Below are 18975 nucleotides of genomic sequence, written 5' to 3'. Positions count from 1 at the left end.
TTAAAATTTTAGAGAACTTGAAATGCTGAAACTCCTATAATTCAATCATCTTTTCCTCTGCAATAGCTTCTATTATAGTTTCATTTAATAGATAAGGCTGAAAAAGACATTGTTTCAGATTTTATATGCTCTATTTTATGTCTATGAAGTAAAGCATTACAGAACTACTCACAGAGCCACCAAAGCAGCAATGTAGCATTTCCAGGGTTTTTTTTTGGTTGAAATTCACTTTATTTAAAAAAAAGAAGTCATGAACAATAAATTACAATCATTTCCCCCTTTTATAAATTCTCCATAAAATATATTTGACAATTTTAAAAGAAAATTTCAAAAGTTACTTTCATTTTTGAAGTGCTGATGACTTATTTTTTGACCATTTTGTCATGCTGGTGAATTATCTGTAGCTGCTACAATAGTTTGATTGATAAACATTTTACAGTTAAAAACAACAACAACAAAGAGGAAAAAACAGACCAGCAGAAAGAACTATTCAGTGTGCTATTTATCTGACACTTAACATTTACTTCATCATAATGACAAAGTATCCCTTAGCACCAAAAAACTACAGGAACACCATCTTTCTAAGTGACAACTAGTGCAAAATAACATTCTAGGAACTAACTGTACAACCCCATTATTTTAACTGGCCACAGCTGCCTATAAGCTTATTTGAAATATTTGGTCTTTTTTCAATTAAGACAAATTTCATAAAACACTATAAACCATGGCAAGAGACTCTATGAGGAATAATTGTTTATTGAGTACCTATTATGTGCAAGGCACTGTGCACAAATTCTTGCTTTCATTTTTCCCCTAGCAATATCCAGGAATTTCCCAGCTTCACTAATCATCTTTTATTTCTTACTCCTGGCTGGAAAAGGCCCATGGCTATATACCATTTTTTAATTGTTATTTTATCAACTGATCTTTAGTGCTGAGCACACAGTAGATACTTAATACCTCCTGACTGAAAGAACAGAGACAAAGAATTTACTATAATCTTTCTTGATATCGTGGGTTATTTTAGAATACAAGGACTTGAGAAAATTTCAGAAGAAACTTCCTGATCGCCTGACATCCTTACCGCCAATGAAAGAAATAATTCCACTTCATAGGTAACATAGAATATTTTTCAAAATAAATTATAATTATTAACTATTTTAAGTGAGGTGGGGCCAAAACCATGACACGTAGATATCTGAAGAGCAAATGAAGCATTGGCATACCATCACCTAAGTCATCATGAATCTCTTGCTGAAGTGCCATGTTATTGATTAGACATTATAATGTTTTTTTACTTCCAGTAACTCAATCCCCTTGGCCAGATCTGTTATACTAATTTGGCTATCCAGAGGGTTAATTATCATGAAGTTCCAGTGTATTTCCACCTCTAATTTCCAAAAGAATTCTTACATTTATCAGCTTGAGAGTAATGTTAAAAGTATGATTTTTTTCACTTAAAAGGTTTTATTTTTAATAAAACCTTTCAGTTATTATTCAAACTTCATACCAAGTAATGCATAGTTCAGAAATTTTATGTACTCCAATTTTTTGTGCTTTTTCACCTTTTATAGTCCCCCAAACACATTTTAAATAAGGAAAAAATTACGATAGGAATATTCCAAAAGTTGTGGAAGTTCAAAAAACTTAGGAGACTGAATTATCAATGATTTCAATATTCTAATACCTTTAAAAATTTTTTTTAAACTTTTGACCAAAGATTCTAGTGCTTTATAAAGATTAATCTATATACAATGGTTTTAAAGTATTAACAACCTTAAAGGTTGTTAATGTTCTGTTTTAGGAAAACTTTCTTCCCTTACATTTGAACTATCTGCATTTATAGGAAAAAAAATTGGAGACAACCATATGGGGTTAAAATCAAACTGACTTCAAGAAGAATAACGGTCTTTTGGTTCTTGACACAGACCATACCAAGTGATTGTATAAAATTGATAACCTCTCTATTTGAAAGATATAACTTATGCCACAGTATTTTACCCATTTGCCAAACTGTGTATCATTTCCCACTTCAGAAAAAGGTGATCAACATTGAATACAACCATATCACTACCATTACTGTGTCAAATTAGACAAGAGAAAACAGCATTAGTGCCAAAATGAAAGAAATTCCAGTGATTAAACGAGAGACCATATTAGGGCAGGCAACGTGAGGGTAGAGCTCATTTGGTTTCTTCAACTTGATGCTGAGGCTTAGACAAAGTCTTGAAATAAAAAATTAATATATCAATTAGTATAGTTCATATACAGCAAAGTTTTCAGATACAGAAAAATCCTGTGTTCAGATCTGTATCAGATTGCAGATGCTCAAGTGCAGACATGTCCCAATGCAGTGGTTTAATTAGTTAATTGAATGTGTGGTTATCTAAAGAAGGTATAACTGAACCATCAATCTCCTTGCCAACCTGTACCACGTGACTGCATGGCTAATTCAACTCCTGCTGCTTTACAGCACTGGAGAGCTCAAACATACTTCAGCAGCTTTGGATCACTTAATTTCACTTACGTTTAATCAGATAATTTTAGACTCTCCAAAATGATGCCTTAAAAAAAAGCTGTATAATATTATAAAAATAAAAAACTTAGTATGATTTCATTAGAGGGAGGGACAGGGTAGGAGACGAGGGAAGGTTCTTTTATTTTTCATCACTGATTTCACCAACAAATCTCAAAAACCCAAACCTACATCAAATAATTTAAACAGAAGTGGCATTTTTTTCATATGGAATGCAAAATGCACACATTCACATACTTACATATACATAAATATATACATTTATGTTTCCTTTACAAAGCTTCAAAGGTTGCATTACCAGCATGCAAACCTCTTCTTCCATGGAAATTCCTAATACTGACGAGGAATGTCTAAAATACTTAGAGACATATTTCCGAAAACTGGACTTTCTTCTTTTCTTGGCTCTTAGAAAATTTTCCTGCCAAACTTCTACCAATGATCATTTAAAAAAATTTACACTCACATTGGTAATACACACTTAAAACATATTAACAAAATGGCCAGCTTGGACTTAAGAAAAATGAGGAAAAAAAAAATCCAATAAAATCTAAACCCTTAAAAGGTGGAGTTTAGCTTTTTATATGCTTTTTCAGCCACATTATGTTGCATCACTGTTAAAACAGAAGCAGCATATTATCCAAGATATTTGCAAATAATATATGTGTCACGTTTCCCAGCTGCTATCTTTAAATGCAATTTGTACTAATCTGAGTTCTAGTTCAAAAGCATCTGGACGATCCTGAGGGTTTGCAGCCAGCATTTCCTTAATCAGTTGTTTCATTCGCCCATTCATAGACTTTTTCTTCACAGGAATGAGAAGTTCCATTTTGGGATTTTCCAGAAGTGCCTCCCCAACAGGCACGATCTCAGTTCCTTGTTTTACGTAACTCCCCAAGAGTTCCTTCTTTGTCTCTGTGTCTATGAATGTGATCCTTTCCAGCATTGCCCAGATGATAATCCCCAGAGCAAAGATGTCAGCTTTTGCTGTGTAATGTCCCTCCCACACTTCAGGAGCCATGTAGAAATCTGTTCCACACGCTGTGGAAAGGAAACACTTGTTTACACTGACAGGTTCTTCTGGATTCTGCCCAAATGCTGAACAAACTTTACTTAGACCAAAATCAGCCACTTTCAGTGTGGGTTCCAAGTCACTGGTATCCAACCGGCTTTGAGAAATCAGGATGTTATCAGGCTTTAGATCTCGATGGATGATCTGGTTTTTATGCAAGAAAGCCAGGGCACTGCTCAGCTGAAGCATGAAGCTGGTGTTAGTTTTACGATTGGGTTTCCTGGACAACAGATACTCATTCATATCTCCTCCGTCACAAAAATCCATCACAAACCACAAGTAATAGGCGCTTCTGGGATCAAAGGCAATTTCTCCCTTTAGTGAAGTCTCTACAAGCTATAAGAAAAAACAGATTACAATCATCTGCATAGTTTATACAATTCAGCTATAGAGAAGGAGTTACTGATTAAGTTAGTCTCCAGTGTTAAGTGGAAATTCCATGAATATTTTATTTGGTCAGTGCTTTCATATGTGCATTTTATTTTAAACTTTAGTACTTCAAACTGTCACTTTGTCCCTAACAAATACACACCAAATCTCCAAGTCAAGAGGTAAAAACTTATTTAAAAATAGCTTTATTCTGAAAAGTATCCAACTGGCTATACATTTTCTACATGTGTCAATGGAGATGAACTCTAACCATCTAATTAATAGCTTCCTGAAAAGATCAAAGTTTCAGCAGGTAGATTTGCCAGCTGGGGAATAAACATCAATTACGAAATTCTATTCCATGAAACTGTCTGAAATCTACTTCTTGCATATTGCACTTACACTATCAACATAATCTGTGAAACTGAGAGAAAATTATGAAGGAACAACCAGTTGTTATAGAAATAAAGTGCTCCTGTAGTCACTGATAAAACTAAAGACATCATTACTTCATAAACTTCTACAAGCAGAATGCAAATATGTTGGCTATCTCTATCAACAGATGGCTTCTAAAAACCAATTTATAAAAATCATACATGCATTTTGATATAAAAATTCAAATCTGAGTTTGTATATTTGTTTGATACAAGCTGAAAATCTAGAATAAACCACTGTTTTACTTGTATCATTATCTAATTATAACTCTCCTACTACCTGAAATCAAGAGTAATTACTTCACTGAACATGAGCCATCTTCTAAAATACAGTGCTTTGAAAGCATTTGTCCTATGGTGTCCTTTTCAGGCCCATGGGTTGAATAGAAACTAAGTAAGGAAGGTGAGGAGTTGCTGAAGATTGAGTGAACCGCTAATTTTATGTTTAAATCTACTAATATTTCCTTTTGTCTTTTTGGTGGGCAGAGGCAAAGAACGCCTCTCCATGCCATCTCCCCCAATGGCAAACAGCCATAATTGCAATGGTCTGCAGATGTCTTCTTTTTTTTTTTTTTTTTTTTTTTTTTTTGCTGTACGCGGGCCTCTCACTGCTGTGGCCTCTCCCGTTGCGGAGCACAGGCTCCGGACACACAGGCTCCGCGGCCATGGCTCGCGGGCCCAGCCGCTCCGCGGCATGTGGGATCCTCCGGGACCGGGGCACGAACCCGTGTCCCCTGCATCGGCAGGCGGACTCTCAACCACTGCGCCACCAGGGAAGCCCTGCAGATGTCTTCTTTGCATACATTTTCCTTGTTGCATGTGTTTGCTACTGAGACAGAGAAAGAACAGAAAGGTCCAGATCATACAATTATTTACCAGGTGCACTGTTACTAAATATGCTGAGATTAAAGATGAGCACCATCACTCTTCCTTCATTTCTTCTCTTCTTCTGTCTTCATTCTCAAAAGAAAACTTCCTAAATAGCTTTGAACAATGCAGACTTCCAGAATTCAAATAATGGTTTAGAGTAAAGCCAGATAGTAGGTATTTTAGGCTTGACAAACCACATAAGGTCTGTGTTCCATATTCTTTTTCCTTTTCTTTCTTCTTTTTTTTTAAACAACTCTTAAAAAATGTAAAAACTATTTTTAGTATCCAGGCCATACAAAAACAGGCTGAGGGCTATAGTCTAAGGGTCCCTGGTTGAGAGCTACAGAAATATAGATCCCAGTTTGCTTACTGTCACGTGTAGAGGATGTTAGCCATTGGTTCTCTTGCCTGAAGTCCTTTAATAGCTTCCCTGTTCTCTTAGGATATAGTCTAAGCTCTTTAACATGGGCTGCGGGATCCTGTGTGCTCTGATCCTGGCTGATCTTTCTAGCCTCATCTAAAACAACTCTCCCTGTATAGTGCAGTCTTAGTATTTTCTTTCAATTTTTAGAACGCTTCATGCTTTTTGCTTCTAGACATTTGTATGTATAGTTATTTCTGCCTGGGAAGTTTTCTCAGTCACTCACCTGGCTAACTCCTATTCACCCTGCAAGTTTCAGGTGAAACAGTTCTTAATTCCTGAACCCCAGGATTATGTCAGGTTCCCTACTCTATGTGCCTATACCATCTTGTACTTTTCATTCATGACACTCATCACAAGTACACATATTGGCCACTAAGTTCCTATGCATAAGATTCATCCTCTGTTAATTATTTTACATTTCTTCTAGGTGAGGTTTTCAGCTATCAGGAACTGACTGAATGATTCCAAATGAGAACAAGGAAGATATCCAGAAAAACATGGAGAAAAAAAATTTATGTACAGAATGGTAAGACCATGTATAGAGACTCTGTGGTCACACTATAGATTTGTTTGTCTTTACTACATGTAAATATTGGTTGTCTTTACTAGTGTAAATTTAAAGTAGGCACTTGCTAAAGCGTGGATGAATGTCTGGTCAATGAAATAAATCCACAGAAAAGACAATTTTAATAGAGCTGCTTATTACTGAATACCTCCTATGTGCCAAGTATTGTATCTACATCACCTCTAATTTTGACAACTCCCATGGAAGGTAGAAATTATTATTCCTTACATATGAAGATACAGATGCTGGGAAAAGGTGGGTTACATATCCAAGGTCATACAGCTAGCAAAAAGTGCCACAAGTCAAACACAGGTCTGTTAGGCTTTAAAAAGATGAAATAAATTACTAAACAAGAAGGTACTTTAGATTAAAAAAAAATCACTGAATCAAGTCTGGAAGTACTTTACATCTTAAAGCCTTGAAAGATTAGCTGGTTAATGCCTAGTTACTATAACAGTTGCTTGATCTGGACTCAAGGATACCATCAGTACTTGCAAAGACATCATATGTTTAAATGTCTTTGCACTTGCAGTCTGATTATGCACTTTAGTCTCCAAAATTCAATGCGAAGTCCAGCAAGGTTCTATCCACTTTTAGGAGGGAATGTGGTAAGAATGTTTCTGATATTTTCTATCACTGCAACGTACATAATAAGCACTTTTAGAAAAAAAATACAATAAAACAAACAGAGGCGAAACAGTTGTGTTTTATATCCCTTAACTAAAGAGAGAAAACTTCAGGGCATAGCATGCTAAACTTGCAGTGTAAATTAGGTCCTTAAGACTGATATTTGTTTACCATACAATGAAACTTGCAACTTTCTAATTACACAGAATAATGCATTAGTTTTCTTTGTTGTTCCTAGTCCAAAAGCTTTTGTTGTTTTAAAACAGACTTTTGTACCCTGATGGTAAATTCTGAATTTAGACACACTCATGGCAAGTTGTTTCCTATTCCAGGAATAACTGGACTTAAGATTTTGCTCTGGCCTTTAACTAGCTATGTCTTAAGTATCTTTTCTCTTCATCATGTGTAGAGCTACTAGAGATTTTGACCTATGGCAGAAGCCAATCTTAAAAAAAAAAAAAAAAAGATTTTGTCTTCCTATATTAATGCTTTCCCCAGGTCTACAGAAGAGTAATTTGGAGGCAAAACAGTAATCTGGAGGTTAAAAGAGCACAATTTTTAGCTGCTGGATACTCCTATGTTTAGCTCCCAATTCTGCCACCTGCTATGTGATTCTGGATAAATTCATTATCTATTCTAAGCCTCAGTTTCTTCATTTGTAATGATGGTAATAATAGTACTTTCCTCATAGGATTGCTGAGCCCAGAGCATGGAATGAGTAGGAACCCAAATGTTAGCGATCAGCACTGTTAATAACATTCAGGTGCTACACCACATACTCCATGAAAATTCAATGGAATTGCATGGTTAAGACATTAAATAACCTTCTAAACCAGGAGAGGCTTATGGTCAAGCCAGTGATATATAAAGAAATGCCCAATTACCTATGGGTACTACTACTTGTTGTACAGTTTTTCCTTCTCTTCTGTATTCAGTTCCAAAAAAAAACTGATTTCAAATAAGTGAACTGATTAGACTCTAGTCTCGATCACTTCTCTAGTTCGTTGCCCCATTCCTATGCAGATTGGCAAGTATCATGGCATAACAGGTGGCATATGTTATTTTTAGGTATTTGCAACACAGGTTTAAATAAAACCTTGTTTTAAAGCAAACGTCTACTCAGTTCTTGGCAGAACCCATCTACCCCTAACTATATAAACACCTGCATTTAAAAGTAGAAGTTCGTCTGACTCTTTCATTCCTCTTATTGCTGACCAATGCTACTTTCAAATCATTTCTATTTCCCATTCAACCACACATACCTGTAAATAAAGGGAAGAATTAGAGCCGTGGGACATCTTTTGCACCATCCCATCCTTTTGTAGGATGCATTCCTCCAAGTGAATCACATTTGGATGTTGGCTCTTGATACTGCTTAGTGCCCAGAACTCACGCAGGGCTAGTTCAACATTTTCAGGTGCATGGCATCGAATTTTCTTCACTGCCACCCGTGCAGAGGTCTTTCTGATGACTGCTTCATATACAACACCGTAACTACCTCGGCCTACCTCCCGTATTAGATCGTACTTTGGCTGGCTACTCACCATCTTCAAGGTCAAGGTTTCTGGAAAAATCAACAAAGTGCTCTGTTGACATTAAGTCTGCCTACTGGCTTGTATTTCTTCTTATGCACGATTTAGTTATCATCTGTCTCACTGTTTGCAGTGCTTGAACGATATTTGCTATACATTGGGTAAATCTAAATATCTTAATAATAGTAAACCAGGTAACACTAATGTAGTACTTACCATGTATCAGGAACTGTTCCAAGCAGTTTATAACATTAAGTCCATTTAATCCTCACAACAGCATGATGAGGTAGATACTATTATGGTCATTTTATAGATGAGGAAACTAAAACACAGAGTTTAAGCAACATGCCCAAAGTCAAACAGCTAGTAACTGGTGGACCTGGGATTTGAAACCAGGCCATCTGGCTCTGACAGCCTTCATTTTTTTTTTTTTTTTTTTTTGCGGTACGTGGGCCTCTCGCTGTTGTGGCCTCTCCCATTGCGGAGCACAGGCTCCAGACGCGCAGGCTCAGCGGCCATGGCTCACGGGCCCAGCCGCTCCGCGGCATGTGGGATCCTCCCGGACTGGGGCACGAACCCACGTCCCCTACATCGACAGGCAGACTCTCAACCACTGCACCACCAGGGAAGCCCCTGACAGCCTTCATTTTAACCACTATACTGCTTCTTACATGAACTGCTTCAAAACATCACTGCTAAAAATAAACCAAAAAATTCAGTATTTATTTACTGATTGTGAAAAAACAAACAAAACTCCAGCTTCTCCTGAAAACTGACACACACATAAAAGGTCATAAAAATGGCAAAACCAAAAACCAACCCTCACAGTTAGAAATACAAAAACCTGGCTTATCCTTAGGGACTGAAAGTGAACAAGATCACATATAGAAGTGAAAATGTGCAGTTGTTTTTATTATTTAAAAGTAAATGGTCAAACTGTGTATGTTCTTATTTTAATTTTGTTTCTGTTATTTCCTTATTTCTTGCAAAATAAATGAAAATACAGTCTGTGGAGAAAAACGTTTCTTTAAAGATAAAGTAAGTTACTTAGAATACAGTTAAATTTTGCTGTTGTTTTAGCAATAGTTATTTAGATCTAGGTCATTTTTGCCAACGAAAACTGTCCTGCATCTTAAGGGGTTCTCTGAGGGAGTTCTTTGGAATTCAATGTGATAAATCATTTAAAGGCAGGAGCAAAGGCCCTACACGGAAACGCTCACGTGTTGAATCAAGAAAGTCTAAAGTGTACCTCCTCACTCTCCGAAGAATGTCAAGATTCTGAAGAGCTTCAGGAACAAATTCTCACTTGTAGAATGCCAGCATGGGCAAGAAAAGTAACCTGAGATTGAACAATTTTTATATTGTACAGTTTAGGGGAACAAAAAGCTACCGACACTAGAGCCTGTGAAACTGGGACCGGCTATTTTAAGTCCATAGGATAGATTTAATAAAGAAAATGAAAGCTTCTGAGACTGCTTCTTAGTCCCACTTCCTCTAACTGGACACCCACTCTTCAAATTCCTGCAGGATTTCCTAGGGTCTGATTTCCTGCCACAGAATCTTCTGCCCCAGCTGCACAGCGGACATTCCTGTTCTCCGTGGATCGCCAACTCCTATCCATCTCAAAGTGGCTCCTGCCTTTGAAGATGTCCCATATCCCCATACAAGGGAGCCCCTGAATAAGGGGGAGGGACGGTGTTTCTGCAATCCTTGAGATCCTGGGTCAAAACACAGCACGGTGATGCATCCCGCGCAAACCTCGGGGACTTGGGACGGCATCCCCCGGGCCCCCGCGCCTGCCGGGCGCACCCAGCGCTCGGACTCGGGCCGGCCAGGCCGTACACCTGCTGGCGCCCGGGAAGGGCCAGTCCTAGGCAGAGGTGTTGCCCGACGCGGCGGCTCAGGGCCCCGCTCATTGGCCAAGTATCAGGCCCTCCCCCTCCCCGGCTACTTCCAGATGAAACCCGGAGGGGATCCTGCTGGGGCCCTTCACCCCGAGGAGCCAGTCCTGCAGCTGCCCGACTCCTCGGGGCCAGCGACTGAGGCCTGGGGCCTGGGGAGGAGGCCACGGGCAGAAGAGGAGGCCGCTGCTGGGGCCGGAGGCCTGAGGCGCGCGGGGCCTTCCCCGGGACGCCTCCGCTCACAGCTCTGTGACAGGCCTCCTGGGGCGGGAGGCACGTGCAGGGCCCTCGGCCCTGCAGCAAAGCCTCTCTGCCACGCTGAGGGGCCAGATTTACCTCAGGGTAGCCGCCGCCGCTTCTCCCTCTCACGGGCTCTGCAGGCCGCCATTATCAGGCTGCTCGCGCCTCCGCCGCCGCGGCCTCCAGTCAGAGGCCGGCGCGCGCCCCCGTGGTGCGCGCGGACACACCCCCTTACGCCGCGAGACCCCGCCCCCCTCCGGCTCTCCGTAGCGTGAGCCGGGACGCCAACCGCCGGTGCTACTGGGCGCGTGCCCGGCGCTCCGCTGGCCTGCTCCCGGCTACCGTGGCTTTCCCGAGCCGGGAGTCGCGGAAGGGGTGCGCGCTCCGGAACGCACCACTCGTGCCCCTCCCCGCAGGGGTGGCTGGGATCGGGGAAGCCCACTCCACACCCAGGGCTTGGTCGCCTTCCAGCCTCAGCGGGCGTCCACGGCCCGCGTCCCCGGAGTGGTCCCCCGCAACAGGTCCGGGCCGAGGGCGGTGCGCGCGCCTGGTGCGCCTCCCCTCCCCCGTTCCGCCCCCATTTCCGACCTACCGAGCTGCGGGCAGGTGTGCGGAGTCGCTGGGGTGGAACGCCTGGTGCATCTTCCTCCGCGCGGGCCTAGGATGCCTGCGGTAAGCGGGCCTCTTCCGCGGACCTGCGGGGAGGCGCAGCCCGAGCTGGGAGGCCTGGCGCCCGCCCCGCCTGGAGGGAGGCTGCACCTTTTGTCAGAGTCACTGAGCCATGTTTGCGGGCGGTGCAGTTGCCGAGGCGGCAGCGGCGGCGGCGGCGCGGGGCTGGGTGCGATCATCTGGGAAGACGCCGTCCCCTGCTCCGCTGGAGCGGTGGTATCTCCCTTAAAGAAGCCGGCGCCTCGTTGTTCCGGGGTTCGGCAGCCGCGAGTCGGAGGCGCCCTGCCCCCGGCGGGGAGGAAGGGGCCGCGGCGCCGGAGCTTGGCTCCTGCAGCGCGCGCACGCCCTGCCTGGCGGCGACACCCTCGAGCTCCTCGTGGAGAGTTGGGATGCCCCCCGCTTGTGCAGCTAGCGACGGAGGTCCGGGCCGGCCGGGGCCGGGATTGACAGCGAGGACAGCCGTTTTCGGGGCCCGACCGTCAGCCTGAGGCACTGGGGCACCCCACAGCCGTCAGCCAGATCCAGGCCTGCGTTCGCCTGACAGCAGCCCGGGACTATCAGTTGCTCAGAGACCCGGACCAATCGGTCATTCAGTTCGTTTCATAGATCAGTAAACAACCGCCAGAAACGTCCATTTCTTCTTCGCCGATTTAATCTGCACCTACTATTTGTCAATAAAGGGGTTGTTCCTCTTCCCAGTGCTGTATAAGGCACAATGTGCAAAGAATTTCTTGTTACTGCTCTCAAGGATCAACCAATTACCCGTTCTATTTTCTGTTCTCCATTTATGGACCTTCTCCCGAGAGTCTGGGACTGGGTTAAGTCTTTAAGTGATCTCTCCTAATCCTAACCAAACCCTACGAGGGCAGGGTTTATTACTAACCCTGTTTTTACAGGTAAGGAAGCAGACCTCTGCCTTATTTGACAGAAAGGTGTCTGTTTTGGGGTGGGGGGCACCTGCCTTGAATACCCTCTCCCCTGGTGTAAACCCTCCTACCCCCCCCAAAAACAAAACAAAACAAAACAAAACAAAACAAAACCCTGCTCGGTAATCTGTTCAGACTAGTCCTGAGTGCAGTGTACCAGCCTTCAGCTGTCAGCTGGGAATACTGATGTATTCTGAGTTTTGGTTTCTGCCCTTGAGAACAGAGGGAAAGTAGAGGGCTCTGTGTAGACAGCTACCTACCTGTGTGTAACTGATCACAATCTGGGGAGGGGTATTTCTTTGGTCAAAGGAGCCTTTTTGTCTCTTTGTCTCAGTCATTAAGTACAGGAATCCCTCCTCTCAAGATGGTTGTAGAACTTGAAATCCACTCCCATAACTCCAAAGTTATGGAACTGGCTCTAAAGTCTGTGAGGTAGATGTTTAAACAATTTGGGGTGTCCTCTTTAGGAAAACGATTACAAAATGGACCTGTGAATACATTGCTGAGGCCTTGGAAAGGGTCTCTGTGAGGGACTCTGAATAAATCTGCCCTGAAGATTACATTATATCATTATATTTGCCCATAAGCCTTTTTTGTTTGTTTGTTTTTGCGGTACGCGGGCCTCTCACTGTGTGGCCTCTCCTGTTGCGGAGCACAGGCTCCGGATGCGCAGGCTCAGCGGCCATGGCTCACGGGCCCAGCCGCTCCGCGACAAGTGGGATCTTCCCGGACCGGGGCACGACCCCGCGTCCCCTGCATCTGGCAGGCGGACTCTCAACCACTGAGTCACCAGGGAAGCCCGCCCATAAGCCTTTTACTAGGCTGAGAGTTCCTGGGGACAGGAACCTTGTCTGTGATTCATTTCTGCATCCTCCTCTATTTGATATCATGCCAAAATACTCCTGAGAATAGCATTGTCATACATTGCTGATGGGAAGGCAAAATGATGTAACTCTAACTAAGGTAATTTGGCAATCTATAGCCACATTACATATGTATTTACTCTTTCACCCAGTAAACCTAGGTCAGGGCTAAACTTGCAAGAATCTATCCTAGTGATATATTGGCAAAATACAAAAAGCTCTGTGCACAAGGCTATTCATTATGGCATTATTTTTATAGCAAAAGATTGGAAACTGCTTATGTCAGTTAAGAACTAGCTGAATAAATTATAGTACAAACACAGGATGGAGTGCTATGCGGCTGTAAAAAGATATGTGGAAGAGTTCTTATATTTACTGATAAACAGAAACTAATATGTAGTGATGCCCATATACGTTAAGGGAAATAAGATACATAGTAGCGTTTATAGTATGCTATCTTCTGTGAAAGTGGGAAGATATAAATATACATTAATTGCTTATATTTAAAAGTTAAACAATAGAAAACTAAATCTTCTAAAAATTGCTATGTGGGATGGAGTGGGTAGGGATGGAAACGAGACTTCTGTGAATATACATTATTATATAGTTACTATTTTGGAACCTTGTAATTGTTGCATACTTATAAAACAGTTCAATAAAAAGAATAAAACACTCCATAAAAATTAAAAACAAATGGAGGGACTTCCCTCGTGGCGCAGTGTTTAAGAATTCACCTAACCAGTGCAGGGGACGTGGGTTCGATCCCTGGTCTGGGAGGATCCCACATGCTGCGGAGCAACTAACCCCGTGTGCACAGCTACTGAGCCTGTGCTCTAGAGCCCACGAGCCACAACTGCTGAGACCCGCGCATCTGGAGCCGGTGCTCTGCGAAGGGAGAAGCCACCACAATGACAGAGGCCCGCACACCGCAGTGAAGAGTGGCCCCTGCTCGCTGCAGCTTGAGAGGGCCTGCATGCAGCAACAAAGACCCAAACGCAGCCAAAGATAGATAAATAAATTTTAAAAACAAAAAACAAATGGAAACAAATGAAGTGGCATAACTACACAGGGAAAATAATTTCAAGTGGCTTTATAGGTATTTTTTTTTTAAGTTTCTGCTTTATAACAAAGTGAATCAGTCATACATATACATCTGTTCCCACATCCCTTCCCTCATGCATCTCCCTCCCTCCCACCCTCCCCATCCCACCCCTCCAGGCGGTCACAAAGCACCGAGCTGATCTCCCTGTGCTCTGCGGCTGCTTCCCACTATCTATCTACCTTACGTTTGGTAGTGTATATATGTCCATGCCTCTCTTTCGCTTTGTCACAGCTTACCCTTCCCCCTCCCCATATCCTCAAGTCCATTCTCAAGTAGGTCTGTGTCTTTATTCCCGTTTTACCCCTAGGTTCTTCATGACATTTTAAAAAAAATTCCATATATATGTGTTAGCATACGGTATTTGTCTTTCTCTTTCTGACTTACTTCATTCTGTATGACAGACTCTAGGTCTATCCGCCTCATTACAAATAGCTCAGTTTCGTTTCTTTTTATGGCTGAGTAATATTCCATTGTATATATGTGCCACATCTTCTTTATCCATTCATCCGATGATGGACACTTAGGTTGTTTCCAGCTCCAGGCTATTGTGAATAGAGCTGCAATGAACATTTTGGTACATGTCTCTTTTTGAATTACAGTTTTCTCAGGGTATATGCCTAGTAGTGGGATTGCTGGGTCCTATGGTAGTTCTATTTTTAGTTTTTTAAGGAACCTCCACACTGTTCTCCATAGTGGCTGTACCAATTCACATTCCCACCAGCAGTGCAAGAGTGTTCCCTTTTCTCCACACCCTCTCCAGCACTTATTGTTTCTAGATTTCTTGATGATGGCCATTCTGACTGGTGTGAGATGATATCTCATTGTAGTTTTGATTTGCATTTCTCTCATGATTAATGATGTTGAGCATTCTTTCATGTGTTTGTTGGCAGTCTGTATATCTTCTTTGGAGAAATGCCTGTTTAAGTCTTCTGCCCATTTTTGGATTGGGTTGTTTGTTTTTTTGCTATTGAGCTGCATGAGCTGTTTATTGGAGATTAATCCTTTGTCAGTTGCTTCATTTGCAAATATTTTCTCCCATTCTGAGGGTTGTCTTTTGGTCTTGTTTATGGTTGCCTTTGCTGTGCAAAAGCTTTCAAGTTTCATTAGGTCCCATTTGTTTATCTTTGTTTTTATTTCCCTTTCTCTAGGAGGTGGGTCCAAAAGGATCTTGCTGTGATTTATGTCATAGAGTGTTCTGCCTATGTTTTCCTCTAAGAGTTTGATAGTTTCTGGCCTTACATTTAGGTCTTTAATCCATTTTGAGCTTATTTTTGTGTATGGTGTTAGGGAATGATCTAATCTCATACTTTTACATGTCCCTGTCCAGTTTTCCCAGCACCACTTATTGAAGAGGCTGTCCTTTCTCCACTGTACATTCCTGCCTCCTTTATCAAAGATAAGTTGACCATATGTGCGTGGGTTTATCTCTGGGCTTTCTATCCTGTTCCATTGATCTATCTTTCTGTTTTTGTGCCAGTACCACACTGTCTTGATTACTGTAGCTTTGTAGTATAGTCTGAAGTCAGGGAGCCTGATTCCTCCAGCTCCGTTTTTCGTTCTCAAGATTGCTTTGGCTATTCGGGGTCTTTTGTTTTTCCAAACAAATTTTGAAATTTTTTGTTCTAGTTCTGTGAAAAATGCCAGTGGTAGTTTGATAGGGATTGCATTGAATCTGTAGATTGCTTTGGGTAGTAGAGTCATTTTCACAATATTGATTCTTCCAATCCAGGAGCATGGTATATCTCTCCATCTATTTGTATCATCTTTAATTTCTTTCATCAGTGTCTTATAATTTTCTGCATACAGGTCTTTTGTCTCCTTAGGTAGGTTTATTCCTAGATATTTTATTCTTTTTGTTGCAATGGTAAATGGGAGTGTTTTCTTGATTTCATTTTCAGATTTTTCATCATTAGTGTACAGGAATGCCAGAGATTTCTGTGCATTAATTTTGTATCCTGCTACTTTACCAAATTCATTGATTAGCTCTAGTAGTTTTCTGGTAGCATCTTTAGGATTCTCTATGTATAGTATCATGTCATCTGCAAACAGTGACAGCTTTACTTCTTTTCCAATTTGGATTCCTTTTATTTCCTTTTCTTCTCTGATTGCTGTGGCTAAAACTTCCAAAACTATGTTGAATAAGAGTGGTGAGAGTGGGCAGCCTTGTCTTGTTCCTGGTCTTAGTGGAAATGGTTTCAGTTTTTCACCATTGAGGACAATGTTGGCTGTGGGTTTGTCATATATGGCCTTTATTATGTTGAGGAAAGTTCCCTCTATGCCTACTTTCTGCAGGGTTTTTATCATAAATGGGTGTTGAATTTTGTCGAAAGCTTTCTCTGCATCTATTGAGATGATCATATGGTTTTTCTCCTTCAATTTGTTAATATGGTGTATCACATTGATTGATTTGCGTATATTGAAGAATCCTTGCATTCCTGGAATAAACCCCATCAAGTGGCTTTATAGGTATTTTCACTGTACCTCCCTAATAGGATATAACCTAAGGATGAACTAGAACTGCATAGAAATATTAAATTGCATTTGTTAGCCTTATTATTGGTAATAATATTGCTATTCTGAAGCCATGGTAGTTATATTTTTGGATAAAACAGTTGTGTCAGTGGCAGTAGGAATCAAGATTTTCAACATATGAGAAAAAGAGTTGCAAGTATTAAAGAAGCCTAGGATGAACTTAGATCTGAGTTACATAGCAGAATGAATGAAATATGTATTTTTTTCTCTCAAAAATGTATTTTCTAGCTCTGCTGAAAAGGCCTAGAAGCAAAGACCAACCCAGTAGTAATGAACACCCCTAGTGCACAGATTTGGTCTCTAAATACCATTTTCCAGTTTAAAAATCAATTAAGAATTAAACAAAGAAAGTCAAGGCTCCTTTGATAAATGGCTGGTTCCAGATCTGGAGCAGGAAAGATGAGGTTGGGTTGTCTTATGCCTGAAAACCAGGAAGCTATCAAAGACTATTAGGATCACATAAAAATGACTGAGGAACTAATACAAAGGGGCTCCACTGGCCAAAGATGGAACAATTTGAGCATTAAAAGAAAAATAATGACTTCAATAGATTGCAACACATAAAATAAATAAAATAATGAATGATATGGAAGGAAAACAACACATTTTTTCTCAATGTAGTTTTACAGGAAATCAACTAATTACTACAGACATTGATAAATAAAAGAAAAAAATTTTTTTTGCTCTTTCCTTGATGAGTTATATTGCAGACAACCAAATAGTAGATAAGAAAAAAGTTATTTTTTATAGAAGGATCCAATTAATAAATGCAGGAGAAATGATAGGTTTAGAAAAGCACGATTTTGCAAAACCTAATAATGAGTCTTGGCAACAATCATGAAATGATGCTGAAACAACTGGATGAAAAATTGTTGGGAAAATTTGTAATGGAGACCTTAGGCTGACACTGCCTGAACTCACTGACCAACCTTAAAATCATTAAGAGGGGGATACAGTGCTCTCCATGGAATATTCTTGCCTGGAAAAAAAAAAAAACCTAATCAAGCCAAGATCTAATTACCAGTTTACCAGAAATATGGGGCATAGACAAAACACCACCGTCAGCCAAACTCAAAATGTGGGACATTCTACAGGACAAGAGACCTGGTTTCTGCAACAAATTCATGGCATGAAAATTAAAAAGGAGGGTAGAATGTTAAATCATAAAACTCAACACACTTACCAAATGCAAAAACATTACTTGGATCCTCATTCAAGTGAACTAACTGCCAAAAGACATCTTTGGTACAATCAGGGAAATTTGAATGTGAACTAATTGATTAAGGAATTATTTGTTCTTTTTTGTTAGGTGTGATAATGACATAGTGCCTGTGGTAATAAAAGCCTTTTTCAATTAGAAATGCACAGTGATGTATTCTGGATAAAATGAAATGAGGTTAAGGATATGTTTTAAAATACTCTGCAAGCAGCATAGCAAACAAAAAGAGGGAGGAAGGCTGGAAAAATATTCTTAGCTGTTGAAACTTGGGTACATGGGGTTCATTATGCTATTCTACTTTTTGTGTATGTTTGAATTTTTCCATAATATAAAGTTAGACAATCATGCTCAAAAAATTGAAATGTCTTGGATAGGTGGGAACTTGGCTGTAGCGATCCTGACCCCTGGTGGCAGCTTCTATTGGTGCAGCTGCTGACCCCACCTTAGGGCAGGTCTGAATTCCCAGACCTGCCTAGAGCCCTAGGCAGTGGGTAATATTAGTATACTATTTTACAGCTGAGGAAACTGAGACTCAGAGGGACTAATAAGTCACTGGTGGAGCCAAGGGTCCAAAGTCCCATAAATTTCTGTGTTTCCGGACCTTACTTTTCCCCTGCATCGGCAGGCAGACTCAACCACTGTGCCACCAGGGAAGGCCTTACTTTTCCTATCTTAACCAAGGGATCACATGGGAAGAGGCAAGCAGAGATGCCCCTGATTAGAACAGGTCCACAGGAAGCAGATCATCAGGGAGCAATTTCACCTGTAAACTACAGATATAAGTAAGAAATATAAATGTAAATACATAATAGGTAATATTCCTATTACCTCCAGTGCCAGGCATTGTACAAAGTGCTGTTTATACATTATCTCATTTACTCTGCACAGTTATCCTGTGAGGCATACAATTACTACTCCCCTTTTACAACTGAGGAAACAGAGGTTCTAAGAGGTGAGAGGAGGGAATTCCCTGGTGGTCCAGTGGTTAGGACTTGGCACTCTCACTGCCGGGACTGTGGTTCAATTCCTGTTCAGGGAACTAAGATCCCACAAACCACACAGAGTGGCCAAAAAGAAAGAAAGAAAGAAAGAAAAAG

General features: G+C 41.1%; 1 protein-coding gene across 2 annotated transcripts; it reads right to left on the bottom strand.

Moving 5' to 3' along the window:
* Positions 1–218: 218 nt before the first annotated feature.
* On the bottom strand, positions 219–13697 carry PDIK1L (PDLIM1 interacting kinase 1 like). Of its 2 annotated transcripts, none has more exons than XM_082614864.1 (3): positions 11160–13697; positions 8157–8458; positions 219–3941 (listed from the first exon to the last, which is right to left on the bottom strand). In XM_082614864.1, exons 1-3 carry the CDS (start codon positions 11413–11415, stop codon positions 3201–3203), a joined length of 1299 nt encoding a protein of 432 aa, XP_082470990.1. In that variant the 5' UTR covers positions 11416–13697; the 3' UTR covers positions 219–3200. The 2 variants fall into 2 exon arrangements, with proteins under 2 accessions (XP_082470990.1, XP_082470991.1); XM_082614865.1 differs by lacking the exon at positions 11160–13697 and adding an exon at positions 10664–10752.
* Positions 13698–18975: the final 5278 nt, after the last annotated feature.

This window comes from Mesoplodon mirus (genome assembly GCF_964341445.2).
Source record: "Mesoplodon mirus genome assembly, chromosome: 3".
NCBI classification, from domain to species: domain Eukaryota; kingdom Metazoa; phylum Chordata; class Mammalia; order Artiodactyla; family Ziphiidae; genus Mesoplodon; species Mesoplodon mirus.
This window is presented reverse-complemented; position numbering and strand designations above follow the sequence as displayed.